This window comes from Buteo buteo, chromosome 2 (assembly GCF_964188355.1).
Source record: "Buteo buteo chromosome 2, bButBut1.hap1.1, whole genome shotgun sequence".
Classification (NCBI taxonomy): Eukaryota; Metazoa; Chordata; class Aves; order Accipitriformes; family Accipitridae; genus Buteo; species Buteo buteo.
Genome location: NC_134172.1, coordinates 15407478 through 15423450, shown reverse-complemented (window position 1 = coordinate 15423450; position 15973 = coordinate 15407478). Strand labels below are relative to the sequence as shown.

Sequence of the window (15973 nt, the reverse complement as noted above, 5' to 3'; positions counted from 1 at the left end):
AGGGACTTGCTTATTCTTCTATGAAACTTACCCTACTTTTAAACCTGCAAAACGAGAAGAATAGTTGTGAGTCTTGAGCCGCAAGTAGTTTACAGACAATTCAAGCATAGATCCCGATCGGGGGTCAGTATCTCAGAAGGTTTGAGAGGGCTGTAGCAGCACATGGCTGGTCAACTTGAGCCTTGTCTGGTGGGAGACGTGAGGCATAAGGGACCTGCTGCGGACAGTGCTGGTGGGCTGCTCCGGAGCACTGTGCTCCCAGCCCCACTATCAACACTGCATGGGACCCTGGGACTCTGCTTGTCCATCCCCTGAGAAACATTTCCAGAACTGCCCCTCCTTGCAGCTTTCCAAAGTACTTGTCTTAGAGCTCCTGGCTATATGCATGAATATTTTAATATGGGGGAACAGGAAGAAAGGACTTCAGTTAATCTGATAGTTTTGAGAGAAATACGTTCATTTTCTGTTAGTTGTCTGCTCCAAATATAAAATAGTCTGGAATTGCTCTTTTCTCCCTAGGTGCCTGATATACCTCCCTGTACTGCATTATTTAGATGTGTATGTACTTACTTTTAGACAGATGACCATGGACATGGTTGAATCCCAACAGGATGACAGTGCAGTGGATTCTGTGCCAGAGGGAGATGCTAGTCACCTTCAGAATCAGCCAGGCCGAAGTCAGATTTCCCCAGGATCTGAGGTAAGTTGAAATGTGGAAAGATGAGAAGAATCAATAAAGTGATATTCAGAACTGCTGTGATTTTTTTTTAAATTGTCAATTTGTATGGAGTTCTCATGTTCCATAAGTCTTGTTATTAAATAGGAAAAATATAGCAAAGGTATACTGAAAACTGTGCCTGTGGTGTTGAATAAAGGGATAGTACAACATCAGGTCTGTTTAAAGGTAACACTTTTAGGAGAACAGGCTTTTCAGAGTGATCAGTAGGCACATTTTGGTTTATTTTATACTTTTTTTCTTCCCACTTTTCCAAGGTGATTATGTTTGTTATGGAGATGGGAGTAGGGTCTTAAAGAATTGAGGTGGCTGCAAGAACAAATATAGTTAAAACGTGTGTGTATCTTGAAGATGTGCTGTATAACAAAAATGAAAAATGAATAAAAATAACCATGGCTCTTTCCTAGTTCCAGTTTTTGTACAGAATGTGTTTTGTCTTCTTGCAAGTACATTTTTAATGTATGCTTGTCTTGTTTCACCCCTGTGCATCCAGTGACAGCGTCTGGAGTTCTAAAAATATACATTACATGTTCTGTATGATAGTAGTACCTGGATTCTTCTTTGGTAGTTAATGGATAAAAGATGGCATAGTAATAATGCTCAAACGTTAAAAATATGCACTGAAACATTCAGCACTTGAGAGAAACAAGTGCTTGAGTTCTTGCCAGTACTAAGATTTATAGCTTCAGGAAGCTGTATAGGCCCCTTAGAAGGATCTTCAAAAACCCTTTGTGAAATAAAGGAACTGATTTTTAAAAAACAACTTACAGAATTTCTTCATCATCGTAAGTTACTCGGTAAGATTTGATGCCATGTATTTGGTATGTTAGATATTTGATTTACGTGATAAGTGTATTTTCAAGACTCAATGCACCTGCCTTTTGTCAGGTCTTCAGACACAAAGTAGACTGCAAAATATTTATGAAAGCTTATTTGTTGGTTTTGTTACCTATGGCATTTGTTGTGGTTTTGATATGTGCAGCATTGGGAATACTGTTTGGTTGGGTTTTTTTTTCTTTAAGAATGGAGCATGAAACCAAAAATTTTATTTGGTTTGCTCTGCTGATGTCATCTCCTCATTTCTTCTTTCTTTGATAGTTCAGTTCAAATTTTGTGTTTTAACATCATAGGGTGATTTATGTGTAAAATCTATTGGCTTGTGCAATAGTTTCCGAAGAAAATACCTGTGAATTCTGCCACTTGGGATTTTTAATGTTGATCTAGAGACAAAGCTGACACTAATGCTGTAGGAGTGCTGCTGCCAGGTCCCCAGGGAGAACACTTTTTATGTTTATCTGCATTTATGCTTGAGTACTGTGTGTGAAGGTTCAGCCATACTGGGCATGGGCCTCAGGTCTTTCAGTTAAAGCTAGTGATAACTCTGAAGCACTGATGGATCTCAGTCAGTTAGCACTGAAATGAAACACGTGCACTTCAGTTTGAAGGCTCAGGATAACGGTCCAGAGTTTACATCTGGGAGTCCCTCTTTTTGGTAAGACCTCCCAGAGAGCTGGCCTGGACCTGTCGGAGCTGCTCGTTGCTCATAGCTGGAGTCGATGTCCCTCCCCTGGGCCATCCAGAAAAGTGGAGTTGGTGCAGTTGTGCCACTCTGAAAAACAGTGAAGCTGAGAGGCCTCCCGCGGACAGGCCTGTCACCTCAGCCGCCTGGCAGTGCTGCGGGCCTGGCTGGCCGCTGCCCGGGGCCTGCTGGCCGTGCCACCACCCTCCCTGCCTGGGGCGGCTGGGAGTCCGCGCCCACCCCCTTGGCGCCTTGAGGCTGAACTGCCACAGCATTTCTTTTGGAAAAACGGGCCCTGACAGAAAGCTTATTGCGGAGAGGCCTTGTGACATTTCTTTGGCTTAAAATGAGGAGGACTTTCTTAGCTTATGTTCCTACCTGGCCGGCTCAGAAGGTGAGGCCCTTTGTCATGGTGAGGGTTAGAGGGGGACGTTGAGAGGTTAACCCCTGCGCGAGGCAGGGACTTTTTGTGGGATATCTCCCGTCTGCTTTTGCTGGTATGGGATGGGAAGCTTGGGGTGTTTCTGAGGAATTCATGGCTGTGCTGCTGGTCCAGCGTCTCTGTATTTTGACTGTTACAGAAGGGCACAGATAGCTCCTTCTCTCTCTTTGGCCTCTGGAGGAGTGCAGTTAAGACAACCACTTAAAGTGACTGAAATGTACCTTGTGCCAACTTCCAGTCATCTCTCCTACTGATTTTCTTGCAAATGTGCAGAAATATGAGAAAAGAATGACTTGGTTCTTACAGAGAGCTAAAATGCCTGGTCACTGAAACTAAGGGCTCCTTTTCAGACATCTCTGTGGGTTTTTTGTTTGCTTTTCTCAGCCAAATATTTGTTCAACCTTGGTTTTGTTCAGTCAGAAGTAAAGCATTTTAATACACTATCTTTTAATACTGAATTCATGGTTTTCTGTGGATTATCAAAGAATCACAGAATGGTTCAGTTTGGCAGGGACCTCTTGAGATCATCTTGTCCAACCCTCCTGCACAAGCAGGGGTCAGCCAGAGCAGGTTGCCCAGTACTGTGTCCAGTTGGGTTGTGAGTATCTCCAAGGATGAAGTCTTTACAACCCCTCTGGGCTCCTGTGCCAGTATTTGACTGCCCTCACAGTAAAAAAGGTGGGTTTTTTTTTAATATTCAGATAGATTTTCATGGTTTTTAATTTGCTCCTTTTTTTTGTTTAATTATGACTTTGGCCAGGGAATGACTAGCAAAATGCTGAGGGATAAAACTGCATGGCGGGTGGGGGTTTTGTGGGTTTGTTTTTCCTTCCTCTGGAGTTCAGGCTTTTTAAAGAAATACCTGCCATTTAGTTTTAAAAAGGTGGACCAGGTATTCAGTAAGATGCTAATCTCTAGAGGGCAGAAATTGTTTTGGGCTGAAGCATTCTTAATGTCTTCCCCTATTGGGAGGGAGCAGAGACATTAAGAATGTCTGGGCTGGAGCACTATAGTGTGATGGGATAACCTCCAATGCTAAGTAGGACCTATTATACATTATTAGTACAGATAAGATAGCGTCTTGTCTTTTTTTTTTTTTTTCCCCCCCCTCCTAGCTTGTGTAATAGATATTGCTATATACTCCTGCAATTTTCTGGTGATGAAAGTAAAATTACTTTTTTTTGCAAAAGCAAAAATTAGTAAATTCGAAACTAGCAAAAATGAGATGCATCTTTCATCCATTAAGGCAAAATTGACAATTTCTATCTTGAAAGGGTTGGTTTTTAAATAAAATTAATTAAGCTAGAATAAGATCGCGTTGATAGTTGAATTTCTTGCATCACTCACTTTCAGCCAGTTAATGAATTGACACGGTATGGTTTTGGTGATCCAGCCACCAAAAGAATTAGGTAAGAAAATACTAATTTGTAAAAATTTGGGTGGTTGTCTTTAGAAGCTGTTAGAGATGTACAGAACACCTGTACAGAAGCTTGACGCCTTTCTTCAGGGAAGAACAAAGGTGCAAGGTGGAAAACTTCTCAACCTGTTTTGAGATGGGATCCGTGGGTTCTGTCTCACATGCACAGATCTTATATTAATACATGTAGGGCTGTTCTTAAAAGGAAGTTAATTTGGATTGAAATATTCTGATAACGCTGACAAGTGTCAAACTTGTATCTTGGAACAGTTATATCTGCATTTGGCATTCAAAGAGAAAATAGATGTTCCTTTTGCAGGATTTCTAGAGGCCATGTTGCATTCTGTGTTGTTCTGTGCTCAGCTACACTAAATATAACTACGAAAATGTAAGAGGAATGTACTGAGACTTTTTTCAGATTTGACAAAATACTTTCAGTTGTGTTTTTTTTTCTTTAATCCTACATCCTTGATGCGTTCTTCTTTGAATCACTTTTTGTGAATTTTGTCATGTTCTGTCTGTCAGTAGAGCTGTCTGCGGTCTTGATCTGAGATACAATCTGTTGGACTTCTTGGTGCTGGTCCTGAACTAGACATGGGTCAGGATTTATAATGGGAGAGCTGCTGTCAGAGAGAGCAGGGGGAGTTTTCTGGAGCCTGGAGTGCATAGCCATTGTAAGCTGGGACTGCTCAGGTTTAGCACTTTAAGGTGTATGCTTGTGGGCTCTCAGCATCAAGCTTTGTGTTAAATCTTGCTCCCAACAGATTAAGCCCTGTAGAAGTTTGCCAGGCTGTTGTAAATATGGTTCTAAAACCAGCCTGCCACATGGAAGTCCAGGATATTTAGCAAAGTTGATGTTAGAACATTATAAACCTGTAGCCTTGTCACCATTTTGTGCTTCCTCAAGGGTATGCTGTCACCAAATGGCTGGAATCAGTCTAACCTTGTCTTCCTTAAAACTATGTGCTGCTTTTTTGGCATTAGCTTTGGCATTGACCAAAACTTCACTGTCTTTAGCTTTTCCTTAAAGAGGCTGCTTGGTGGCTGAGTGTGGTGAGTCCTTTGCTCTTCTATTAGGTGAATCCAGGATGGGTTTGCCTTGTTTTTTTCCTTTTCGAGAAGTACTTTTCACTTTACTTCTGGAAACCTTGTAGTGTTCAGATTCTACAGCAGAGAAATCAGATGGAGCTGTGCACTGTGTACTTCATATCAGCAATGTTTGAGGTATGAGGGGTTGAATGTAAATGTAACGCTGTAGTACTATGTAGGGAAAAGTTATCTGACCTTGGGTGATGAGAGTACATACATCCACAGTATAACTGTTCAGATGGACAATGTGTCTTGAAGTCAGATAACTGATGGGCAACCTCTTTCTCTGAAAGAATGTGTGCCTTATATGAAGATAGTTCATAAACTTTTTTGCTGCCTACTTTTCTCTCCCCTCTTGGAAGAGGGAGCACTTACACTTCTAAACACGAAGTATGGGACCATACTGCTATGACAGAATGCATTGTTGGTATTTGTTGAAGCTATTAGACTTGACTGTTGCATACCTAAGAGGATAGAATCTAAAAGGACATAACAGCATCTTTGCTATTGCCAGGGACATAACCCTCAGACTGTTTAACCAGCTACTTAATGTGTTAGGCTTCCCTTCACCTTCTGTGTTCCTGAGTTGCTTCTGTGGATTGTTTTCAGTTGTTGTGCCAGACAGCCCTTGAAGTAATGATGTTAGAGGTAGCATTGCTCATCATTGATGTCAGAAAGTAATTTTTTTGCCAAGTCTGTTTCAGTCAGCATTTATGCATGATCGTGTCAAAAGGTTCTAGTTTTTCAGTTAACACAGGAATATTCAATTTGAAAACAATGCAAAGGGAAAAGTGAATCAAAATTGGTTCAATAATTTCTAATATTTATAAAAGAGATGCAGAATGTGAAGTTGGAAAGATATTTTTTCAGTGTTAGTTATGGAAAACAAACCTAATACAAAAGAATCACAGATGTTTTAAAGTAAAGTTCATACATTACACATTGTGTAACCTTCAGATATTTGTGGAAACTTGGCAAATAGTGATCAAATCAAATTGAGTTGTTTAAAATAGGTATAAACTAACAAAGAAATCACTTTTGGTTTGATCCAGTTTTATCTGAATTAATGGGAACAAAACAATTTCTGTTCCAGTATTGTAAACTTTAGTCTAAAAGAGTATTAGCTGAGTGAGGTTGTCTCTTTTTTTTTTTTTTTTTTTTTTTTTTTTTTTGTGTGGTCATACTGAACAAGGAGCTTTTAAATTCATGTGGTGTGTTTTAATCTTGAGTACTGGATTACTTCCTGATTGTGTGTGCCTGACCCATTGTGTACTAAAAACAAACTCATAAACTGTTCACCTTGTACTTTTTTGTGAGCATTGTACTCAGAAAGTTCTTTCTGATAGACAGAGTATTGTATCAGATTGCAGCTCTCACAAAGATAGCAGTAAATCAAAAGGTTTGGTGAAATTGTCCTTGTAATGTTTTGAAAAGTTAGCATGCTTTGTAAACATTTAGACTGTTCATGCTCTTTCCTTGAAGCTTGGGTTTAGGATGATGTCAGCTTTGACACAAAATAGATCATACTCTTCAGATCTTCGAGACTTTCTAGATCTCAAATACCTACCTCTGATGATAGTGTTTGTTTTATACATTGGGAAGGAAGTTTGTATGTCCTATTTACGTATTGCCATTTAATGCCCTTTAAGGAATGATTGTTTCCATTTTGGGGTTAGAAATGCCCTCAATTGTTGTTTTTCCTGAACAGTGGTTCAGCTTCCTATAACAATTGAACAATTACATAGTGAATGTTGACAAGATCCTGTCTCTGTTAGCTGGAAACATTGTTTCTTCAAGGTAATTCCAAAAAACCTTCAATGTGAATACAGAAAAATACAAAAATTTCTGTAATTTTTTTTTTTATTCAGCATTCATCATATTTTTCTTCTCACTGTCATCTATTTTTACCTTTACTGCTCATACCAGATCCCTTGCTAGCTTGGTTCTCAGCCCCAAAAGGTAATAATACCAGAATTTTAGATACGAGTCTGGGTTTATTCTTGTACATGCAGAATATAGAAATAAGTCTTTTCAATGCAGTTTACTTACAAAAACACAATACCTCATTTTATCGTATGGTTTATGTTTGTCGTTCCCTTCCTTTTCTGAGTTTAGAGATGTTTCATCACAGAGAACTTGAGATCAATCATAGTGTTTTTCCTTTGCTTCAGTATTTGTTTCTGTTAATAGACTTAACAGTTATAGCATAAATACTGAACTATTTCTTAGCCCATAGGTGTTTGTCTCTTAATCCATTCATCCTCAGTACTGATGGTTGAGAGCCAAGGGCTGGGGAAAGCTGTGTGTGCTCTAAAATGTCATCAGAAAAAGGAATCAGGTTATTCTTATACAGAACACTTTCTTCAGCTGTGCTAGGCTTAAAGAAGATACAGCTGTTCTTTATTATTCTTGTTCTATCGAAGCACTGATACACTTCAACTGTTTTTCTTGATATATATATATTTATATAAAGAGGACTTATTAAACTAAAGCAATTTACAAATCCATGTATGGCTTTATTTAACAATTTGGTTTGTTTTTTTTTTTTTTTTTTTTTTTTTTGCTATATGAAAAGTTCTTGCATCTCTTGAGACAGCTATCTGAAAAGCATAAGTTCAAACTAAAATTCTTGCCCAACAAAGCAAGACCAAAGCAGTTCTGGACTTCCCCCCCCAAGTAGGAACATTCTGCCCTGGATGTTGTTGCAGCAACATACCACTTCAGTGAATATTGATATTTTTTGTTACGTTTTTAGGTTCTTCCTAACCTTCACGCTAATGACAGTAGATTTAGTGTGTGATAGCTTAGGGTTGTTTTTAATTGAAAACAAAACATGAAGTCTCTGGAGGGGGGCAGGGGGAGAACCAACAAACCCACAGATTTGCAATTTGATAGGGGACAGTTTTAAGCTTCCCATACCATTTGGAAAGATACATATCAAACTCTTACTAGTAAAACTAGTTTATTTCTGTGTGTGATAATTACACACATCTAAGCTATTTTAGATATGGAATCAAAACCAGTTTCTTTTAGTATCACTTCTTAACACATCTGCTGACATCTTAAGGCATGTTACTTAAACATGATGATTGTAATTTTTGCAGGTTTCTGTAGCTGCATCAAGTGCTGGAAGAGGATCTCCAGCTGTAACTCTAGTGCAGTTGCCTTCTGGTCAAACTGCTCATGTCAAGGGTGTAATTCAAGCCACACAGCCCTCAGTCATTCAGTCACCACACATGCAAGCTGTTCAGGTTAGCTTTTTTTATTGTTACATTTCCATGAATATTTGGTGCCTTGTAACTCTTCCCCCAAACCCCATCTTCAGTTTCTCTTCATTCCTACCAGTGCTGCAAGATTTACTCACATGGTGCAGGAAATGGGGAGGAAGGGGAAAGTGGCAAACCGCCAACCAGTAGCAGCTCTACAAGCATTGTGTAGTGATTCCTTAATGCTTCCTGTTTATCTTTTAAGAAATTGTGTCTTGGAACCCTGAACTTGCACAACAGCAAATTTGTGTAATAGCGTGGCCTTACTTTAGTGTATCATGCAGTTTTTCTGTTTTGTTAAATTCTACGAACATCATGTTTCTAACGACACTGTGAACTCATAAATTTGCAATTATCTCATACCGTGTTTTTGGAGAGCATCTGGATGTAATGGAAGTAAACATACTGTAGTCAAATGACTCCTTGTTCTTTTTAGCAGGCCCTGTTAGAGCATCTGGTGTTGCTTTTTGTTGGTGTGGATATGTAAAGACCAAAAATAAGGGCAGCCTCAAAATAAACATTTATTTTGCAAATCTTCACATGTTTAAAGTTGCTGATGTTGGAAAACAGGGACCAGTACAAAATGCTTAAGAGTTTTTAGAGCTTTTAAATAGTGAAAAAGACAATAGAGAATGAACTTGCAGTGTTTTGAAAATGACTTGGCCTCCCATCGGTGTTTTTCTTGGAGCTAGGAATGCCTTTGCCCTAGTTTTCTTAAAATCTGATTGTGAAATGTCAAAAAGCAATGAATTGCTTTTTGCAAATAGAATTGGTATCTCTGGTAGGAGAGGCTATATACCTGCTATGTGTAAACTGTTTTATCTGCAGTCATTGAAACATGTTAAGGAAAAGACATGTGTTGTCAGTCTTCTTGAGAAGCCACCTTTAATGTTTGAGACTTATTAGTAGCTTTCAGTTATAATAAATTGAAAGACATATGTAAGTCTGATTTATTGTGGAGATTAGGGAAAAAGAATAAAACCTTGACCAGATATGGAATATTTTCTTTGTAAGTAGAAGGTATACATGATGGGACCTGGTAAGGTTTTGAAATTCTAGATCACTATTGAAGCAGGTGCAGTAGATGTCAAGAGACTTGGGTTTCATCAGACCTGAAGTCAAATTTGAGTATTCAAAATAAATAATGGTTTTTTTATTGAATTCTTTCTAACTGTAATTTACCAGAGTGAACTTTATCAGCTAAGCATATCACAGTTGTTCCCAGCTTCTGTCACTGCTTTTTTTCAAGCCAGTATAGTCAGGACATACATGCAAAAATAGAGGACTTGCTCCAAAGCTCAGAAGCACAAATTTCTTTGGAATCTCTTGCCAGCTGCTGCTGTGTCATCTTAGGGGAGTGGAAGTTGATTATTTGTTGTATTGAGTGAACTCTGGCTGTCTTCCCTTTCCCAAAGGAGTACAGACAGGAAAACTGTGTCCTGATTACTACTGACTAGTTCCAGGGTTTTGCTTTGGTTTCATTTCAGCATGCTAATGGCAAATAAGGTGACTCTACAAGGAAGGCTTGAACATGTTCTAGGAGACTCCATTACAGAGGTTGTTCAGCCCTTTTGTGATCCTCTTAAGTACTTTATCCTGCCACCTGGCATTTCCTCCAGATCATTTAGCTTTCACTTGATATCCTATCTCTACCAGACAGTGGGGAACTTGGGAAATGATATCAGTTTACTTTAATACAAAAAAAAAAAAAAAGTGTGCCTAAGGTTGATGTTAAAGTTTGCATGACCTTTTCCTCAAACACCTGCAGCTTTAAAATGGAAGGGGTTCAAAATGTCTTCTTGTGATGCTGTTGCTTTTTGGATGAAAAAATGCTTATCTATATCACGTTCGCTACTGTTTTGTTAATGTTGTTTTATTTGTAGGAAGATTTGAAGTTCAGATTGTTATTTGACTCTTCTACTTGCTCCCCACCCTGTAATGTATCTGGTGTTGGCAGACTAACATGAGCTCGAAGTTAAATTTGTTCAAATGCAGAGTGGTGTGGTAAAGTTGAAGTCTGAATGACGTCCAGGAAAAAATGACAATGGTTTTCACTGGTTAGCATTGTGAACGCGGTTGCTTGCTATTAGAACAAGCTGAAACATTAAAGTTATTTCTTTGTCTTGATAAAAATTAGAACTTTTGGAATTTCTTGCAGAAAATTTCCTCTTCCACATGAAAATGTTTCAATTGTCTTGTGATTTCCACCTTCTTCCCAAAGTACGACTGTTCCTGACTTCAGCTATCTTCACAAACTAGGGGTGGCTGCTGGTAACCTTTAGTGTAATGGGAAGGTTTAAAGACACTAAGGTCTTGTTTTCATAGTGTTTGTGCTGGGACAAATAGATTTTTAATTTCTTTTTTCCCTCTTGCAGAATGAGAGTTCTCTTTTGAGGTAGGATGCCCAGGCTTTTGGCTGAGTAATACTGTCTTAGTTTTGAAGGTTTATGCCAGAAGCTTGAAACGTGATTCACAAGCAGATCGCTGTAGGGCACTGGAGAGAAATGCCTTTCAGCAGATCTCTCTGCTGGTCAGCATTGGTCCATTCTGCAGAAGGATGAATACAAACTTCCTGAAGGTCTTGTATCTCTGCCAGTCAGCTCTGAAATCTGGTTTGGAGCTATTACATCTGTAGACATGCAGAAGTACCTCTCGTTATTTCTACGTGGTCTTTTGGTTTTTTAGTTAGGCAGGCATAGAGTTTAATGATGTTTTACACAGAACTGGAATGTAATAAAATAAACAAGTGAAGAGACAGTTTCATTCTGCAAATAACCTGTACTTCTTTAAAGGTGTAGTTTTATAGGTTTGAGTTGGGGTGACCCAGGCGCATAAATTTCCAGAACCTTCCAGCAGTCATCGTCTGTTGGGCTCATGCAGGTTTTGTTTCTGGAACCGAGCACTCAGGCCTGGCAGCCACATTAGTTCTAGAGCTGTTCCTTGTCTTCCCGGAGCTGCAGGGAAGCCTCCAGTGCACCCAGGTCAAACACTTGAGCTTTCTAGTCACTTAACTCATGTTGCTTCGGTGTTAGCTTAACATAGTGCTTAGTCTGAAACTGCAGTCTGGTCTATCTTTATGTGAAAAGGTTGTTTTCCGCACGAACTTTACTGCACTGTTTCAGTTTGGAAATCTTACACGCCAATAGCTCTGAGTAGTTAAATGAATCCAGAAAATAGCATGTTTTTCTTGTTCAATAATCACTTTCAGTTCTGTGTAGTAAGATAGTTGCTGGTGAAGAGTGTGGCATTTGCATTAAGGCTGCAGGCCTTAATGTCATCTTGGGTAATTTTAAGAGAAAAAGAGCCTGTGAAAATACTACTAATAAAGGTCTGAGAAAATAAGACACTGTGGACTTGCCAGAGATTTCCAAAACTCACACAGTATTGCTAAGCAATGTATTTGTATTTATGAATATGTGTTGGTAAGTGTAATAAATGTGTATATTTAAATAAACTTATTTTCTAAGTAGCTTTGGTGTGGTTGTGAAGAGGCTTTTGTATTGTATACTGTTATTTAAGGTGCATTAGTGCAGTATTCTGTATTTTAAATGTTTAATTTCATTTTAAAAGCTAATTAAATTGTATAACATTTTTATATTTAAAGAAATCTTCTGTCTTCAGTACTTTTTCTAGGTGTCATTCACAGAAAAGTAACCTGGATTATTTTGATTTTTTTTTTCTTTTTCAAATGGAAGATGTCATCTAAGTGGCTAGGTGTTGCTAACCTCATAATTTGTAATTTGCTTTGGAAAATAATTCCAAGATCACATGATTAGTGATAAATAACTGCACAAACTTCCTGTATGCAAATATGGAAGGAATTTTTAAAAATAATCTTCTACACTGTTGCTATTTTTTTAAATGAAGTTATGAATTTCAGAAACTTTGCTATTACAGGTAGCATCGATTGCAGATGAATCTGCTGAATCAGAAGGGATAATTGATTGTCAAAAACGTAGGGAAATACTTTCAAGAAGGCCTTCATACCGGTAAGGACTTTTTATTTTGGTTTTGCTGGTTTTTAAAGGCAGCTGATATATTACAGAAAAACTGTCTGATAAAAGCCAGTGACTTAGTTTTCTCATGGATATGGAATTTCAAATGTATAAAATTATTTACATTCTCTTTTAGAAAAATTTTGAATGAACTCTCATCAGATGCTCCTGCAGTACCGAAGATTGAAGAAGAAGAAAAGTCAGAAGATGAAGGAGCGTCTTCTGGAATTTCTGCAATGTCCATGCCAGCCAGCCTGTATCATACTAACACAGGGCAATACAGTATGTTTGCAAAGATACTGTGTGATGTTGCAGAACATATATAGGAACAACTTTGTTTCTAAGAGTTCCATAATGAAGTAGAGATGTTGGATTTTGGTGAAGAAGAATGAGAGCTTCTGTACTTCTAAACAATTTCAATTTTTATATTTAATTTTTCCTAACATAGGCATTATGGACTTCTAGTCTGTTTCTTGTAATGTTTGTTGGTTGCTAGATTTAGTCTTTCTAGAACTCCTGTGAATTAAAAAAGTGGAGGTGAAGCTCAGGTGAAATGAAAGATGTTTGCACTTTTATGTGAATATTCAGTGTTATAAATCATTGCAGTTGCAAATTACTGTGATTTGCTGTGTATTAGTGCTATTCATTACATGAAATGACAATTAGTTTGACTTTCTTAAAGTGTGAGGTTGGAGTATGAAATTATTTCTCTGAATTTTCTTTCTTAAAAGAACTATGTCTCTTCTTCTCCAGTTGTAAAGTATGGATACTTTAACTGCAGAATTAACCTAAATCATGGTATCCAACATTTGATACTTCATCCAAATGCAAGTTAAAAGTTAGATTCACAGTTCTGTTCTATGGATTTCGTTGGTGGTGTTTTTTTTTTTTTTTATTCCTGCATTTATGTTGAAAATGTTGCATAACTTGTTCCCCATAGCTTCTTTGGGCTTAATCATGTATCATCTACGGGATAACTTTCTAATAACTTTTTTTTCAATTATGTATTGGATAAAGCTTCATTCCTACAGTTTTTTTTTTTTCATGTCTTTTCATGTGTAGACACACTGAAATGCAGGTATTTTTCCATCGATATAATGACAGGAAAATTGCAAAAGAAATGTGGCATTTTCTTCCTGAAACAAGAAAACAGAGGAAGTCTATTAAAACATTGCAATGGCATATAAGAGAGGATAGAATGGCTCTTTGCTTGTATTCTGGTCACCCTTAGAATTCTTCAGTTATTTTTTAATTTATGCAACTAAAGTAATTATCAACTCTGAGAAAGCAGAATCTGCCTATAATATTATCTACCCCTTCAGCATAGAAAGTGATTATGCTTGGGCTCCTAACCTGCTTTCCTTAACCTTTCTGTAAGGTACAGACATAAATAAATGTCTGCTTTATGATGTCCAGCATCTGAAGTGCTCTTTTCTGTGGACTTGTGGTCATCTTAAATTACAGTTATCCAGTACAGTATCTGGCAGGTATTCTTGACCAAATTAAATTATTTTCTTCAGCTTTTGAATTATATTTTTGGGTTGGCTTATGTTTAGTTTAAAAAATCTATATATATGCAGTTTCAAGGCTTAAAAAGAAGTGCTGTAGTGTCTGTACTATGTTCTATTGAGCCTTCAAACCTTTAGGATTTCTAAGAAATTAGGAGTTTAGGTTTTTTAGGAATCATAGATTCCTCTAGGAAACCAGAGTTGTACTTTTACTAGCAATGACTTGCAGGAGATGATTCTTAACTGAGGATGTTTTAATCTGAACATAGCTATAAATCATAGTGACAGGCAAGTGTATAAAAGAAGAATGAAACTCAGTTTTTCCTTTCTTATTCAATCAAACATTTACTTCTGAAAAATCAAGCAACAGAAAGCATCACCAACAATGTGCTTGAATTAAGAGTCCACAAAAATTAATTAAATCTCATTTAACTTAATTGAAATTTGGCTTTTGCATGAGCCAAGCATAGATTTCTGTCTTATGCTGCTTTTTCTTTGAATAAGTTATAGTCATAACCTAAAACATGTGCTGTATATTTAAGTTAACTTGTTAAATAGGTTCTCGGCCATAATGAGGCATTGCTTCAGGATGCAATGTCAGCCTTCATGGACTCTCCTGATTCTGGCTCAAAAACTTTATTTTGAGAGCTTTGTCTTCCTGGAAATGATTTTTCTTACCCAATTTTTTAGTTCATTAATTTGAATTCCCCGCCCCAGTTCAACTTTGTAAGCTAAAATATCACACATCTTTTGCTTCAGTGAAGTCTGCGTGTTCTTTCTAATTCTGTTTAGGAAAAATTAGTATGAAGTGGTAGCAATGATGGTCATCTCCTTGTAGTAGAGGGAGTCTTAATTTGAAATTTACCAAAGAGAGCTTGACTGTTGACTTCTAGTCCTTACACATATAAGGCACAGATCTGCAGCATTTCTGAGCAGCTGTCCTGTTGGCTGCCTGTGATCCTCAGGAACTGCTGTTAACTAAAACTGGGAATACTGTGTGGGAATGCAGCATATCCTGTATTGATTTCAGTCTGGATATGATGCAGAAGGTAACTACATGTATCTATTTTATCTTCACGTCTCCTGTCAATAGGTCTTTACTTCTGCTTATCATTATTGTATCTGAGTACTCTTGTCTTCTTGGCCAGCATTGGTTGCATGGGTTCTCTTGTGCAGGCATCCAGCAGTTTATGCATTAAGGTTGTACAGTGTCTATGGCAATGAAGAACTGGTCCTGCAGTGTCACTACAGCCATCTGTAATGTGCCCTGGTTTAAAACAGATATTATACATTACTACATTTACTGGTTCCTTATTTTCTCTACTGTTCTTTCTGTTCCTGCATAGGAAAGGCAGTTTAGTTGAAAAGGTAATTTTGACTGTATGTTAGTGTCTGGACATCTGGGATGACTATTTTTGGAAGAACTTGATAAGTAAACTTTTCTGTAAAACAAATATTTTTTATTTTTTTTTTCTATTGGCAGCAATGATGGCTGTTCTTTGCTTACTTTTTAGCAGCCAAAACAGTACGTTGCCATGGTTTCCAAATATCTTTTTCCTCAGAGGTTCTTGGCTTTGGCTTATGGAAGCGGACAGACTGACAGGCATGACCAGCTAGATAAAATCTTTTTCCCAGTTACCTCCATCAACACGTGTTATCTTTTTGTAAGGGGAATGGATAGTTTTGCATAAGGCAGTGTCTTGTGTATGAGCCTTGTAGCCTGATCTGACTGCAAAACTGCTCTGTTGGCTGTAGTTCTGTCATGTTGGTTATTGAATACTGAAAAAAAAATTGGTTTGCCTCACCTGTGGTGGTGGTCTAACAATGCAAGAGTTGTTTGTTCAGTTGGAGTGTGTGAATCAACTGCCCCCCACCCCGCCCCTTTACCTACTTGTGCATATCATGATGTTCTGTCTGAAACGATACAGGGGAAATGAAAATTCCTAGTTCTTTTGCCATCTGTTTGGGTTGCTTGCTGTCTTAGGTTTTTAACAATTGGAG

General features: G+C 37.9%; 1 protein-coding gene across 16 annotated transcripts in view; it reads left to right on the top strand.

Moving 5' to 3' along the window:
- CREM (cAMP responsive element modulator) overlaps window positions 1-15973 on the top strand; it is a 36957-nt gene that overhangs the window by 5313 nt on the left and 15671 nt on the right. For 5 of the 16 annotated variants that reach the window (XM_075045938.1, XM_075045920.1, XM_075045883.1 and 2 more), the window contains 4 exons: window positions 577-700; window positions 8308-8454; window positions 12367-12458; window positions 12601-12746. In XM_075045938.1, the coding sequence (XP_074902039.1) occupies window positions 577-700; window positions 8308-8454; window positions 12367-12458; window positions 12601-12746 (509 nt within the window). Of the gene's footprint in view, window positions 1-519; window positions 701-8307; window positions 8455-12366; window positions 12459-12600; window positions 12747-15973 lie in introns of all 16 variants that reach the window. The other 11 variants (XM_075045900.1, XM_075045892.1, XM_075045866.1 and 8 more) reach the window with 4 other exon arrangements.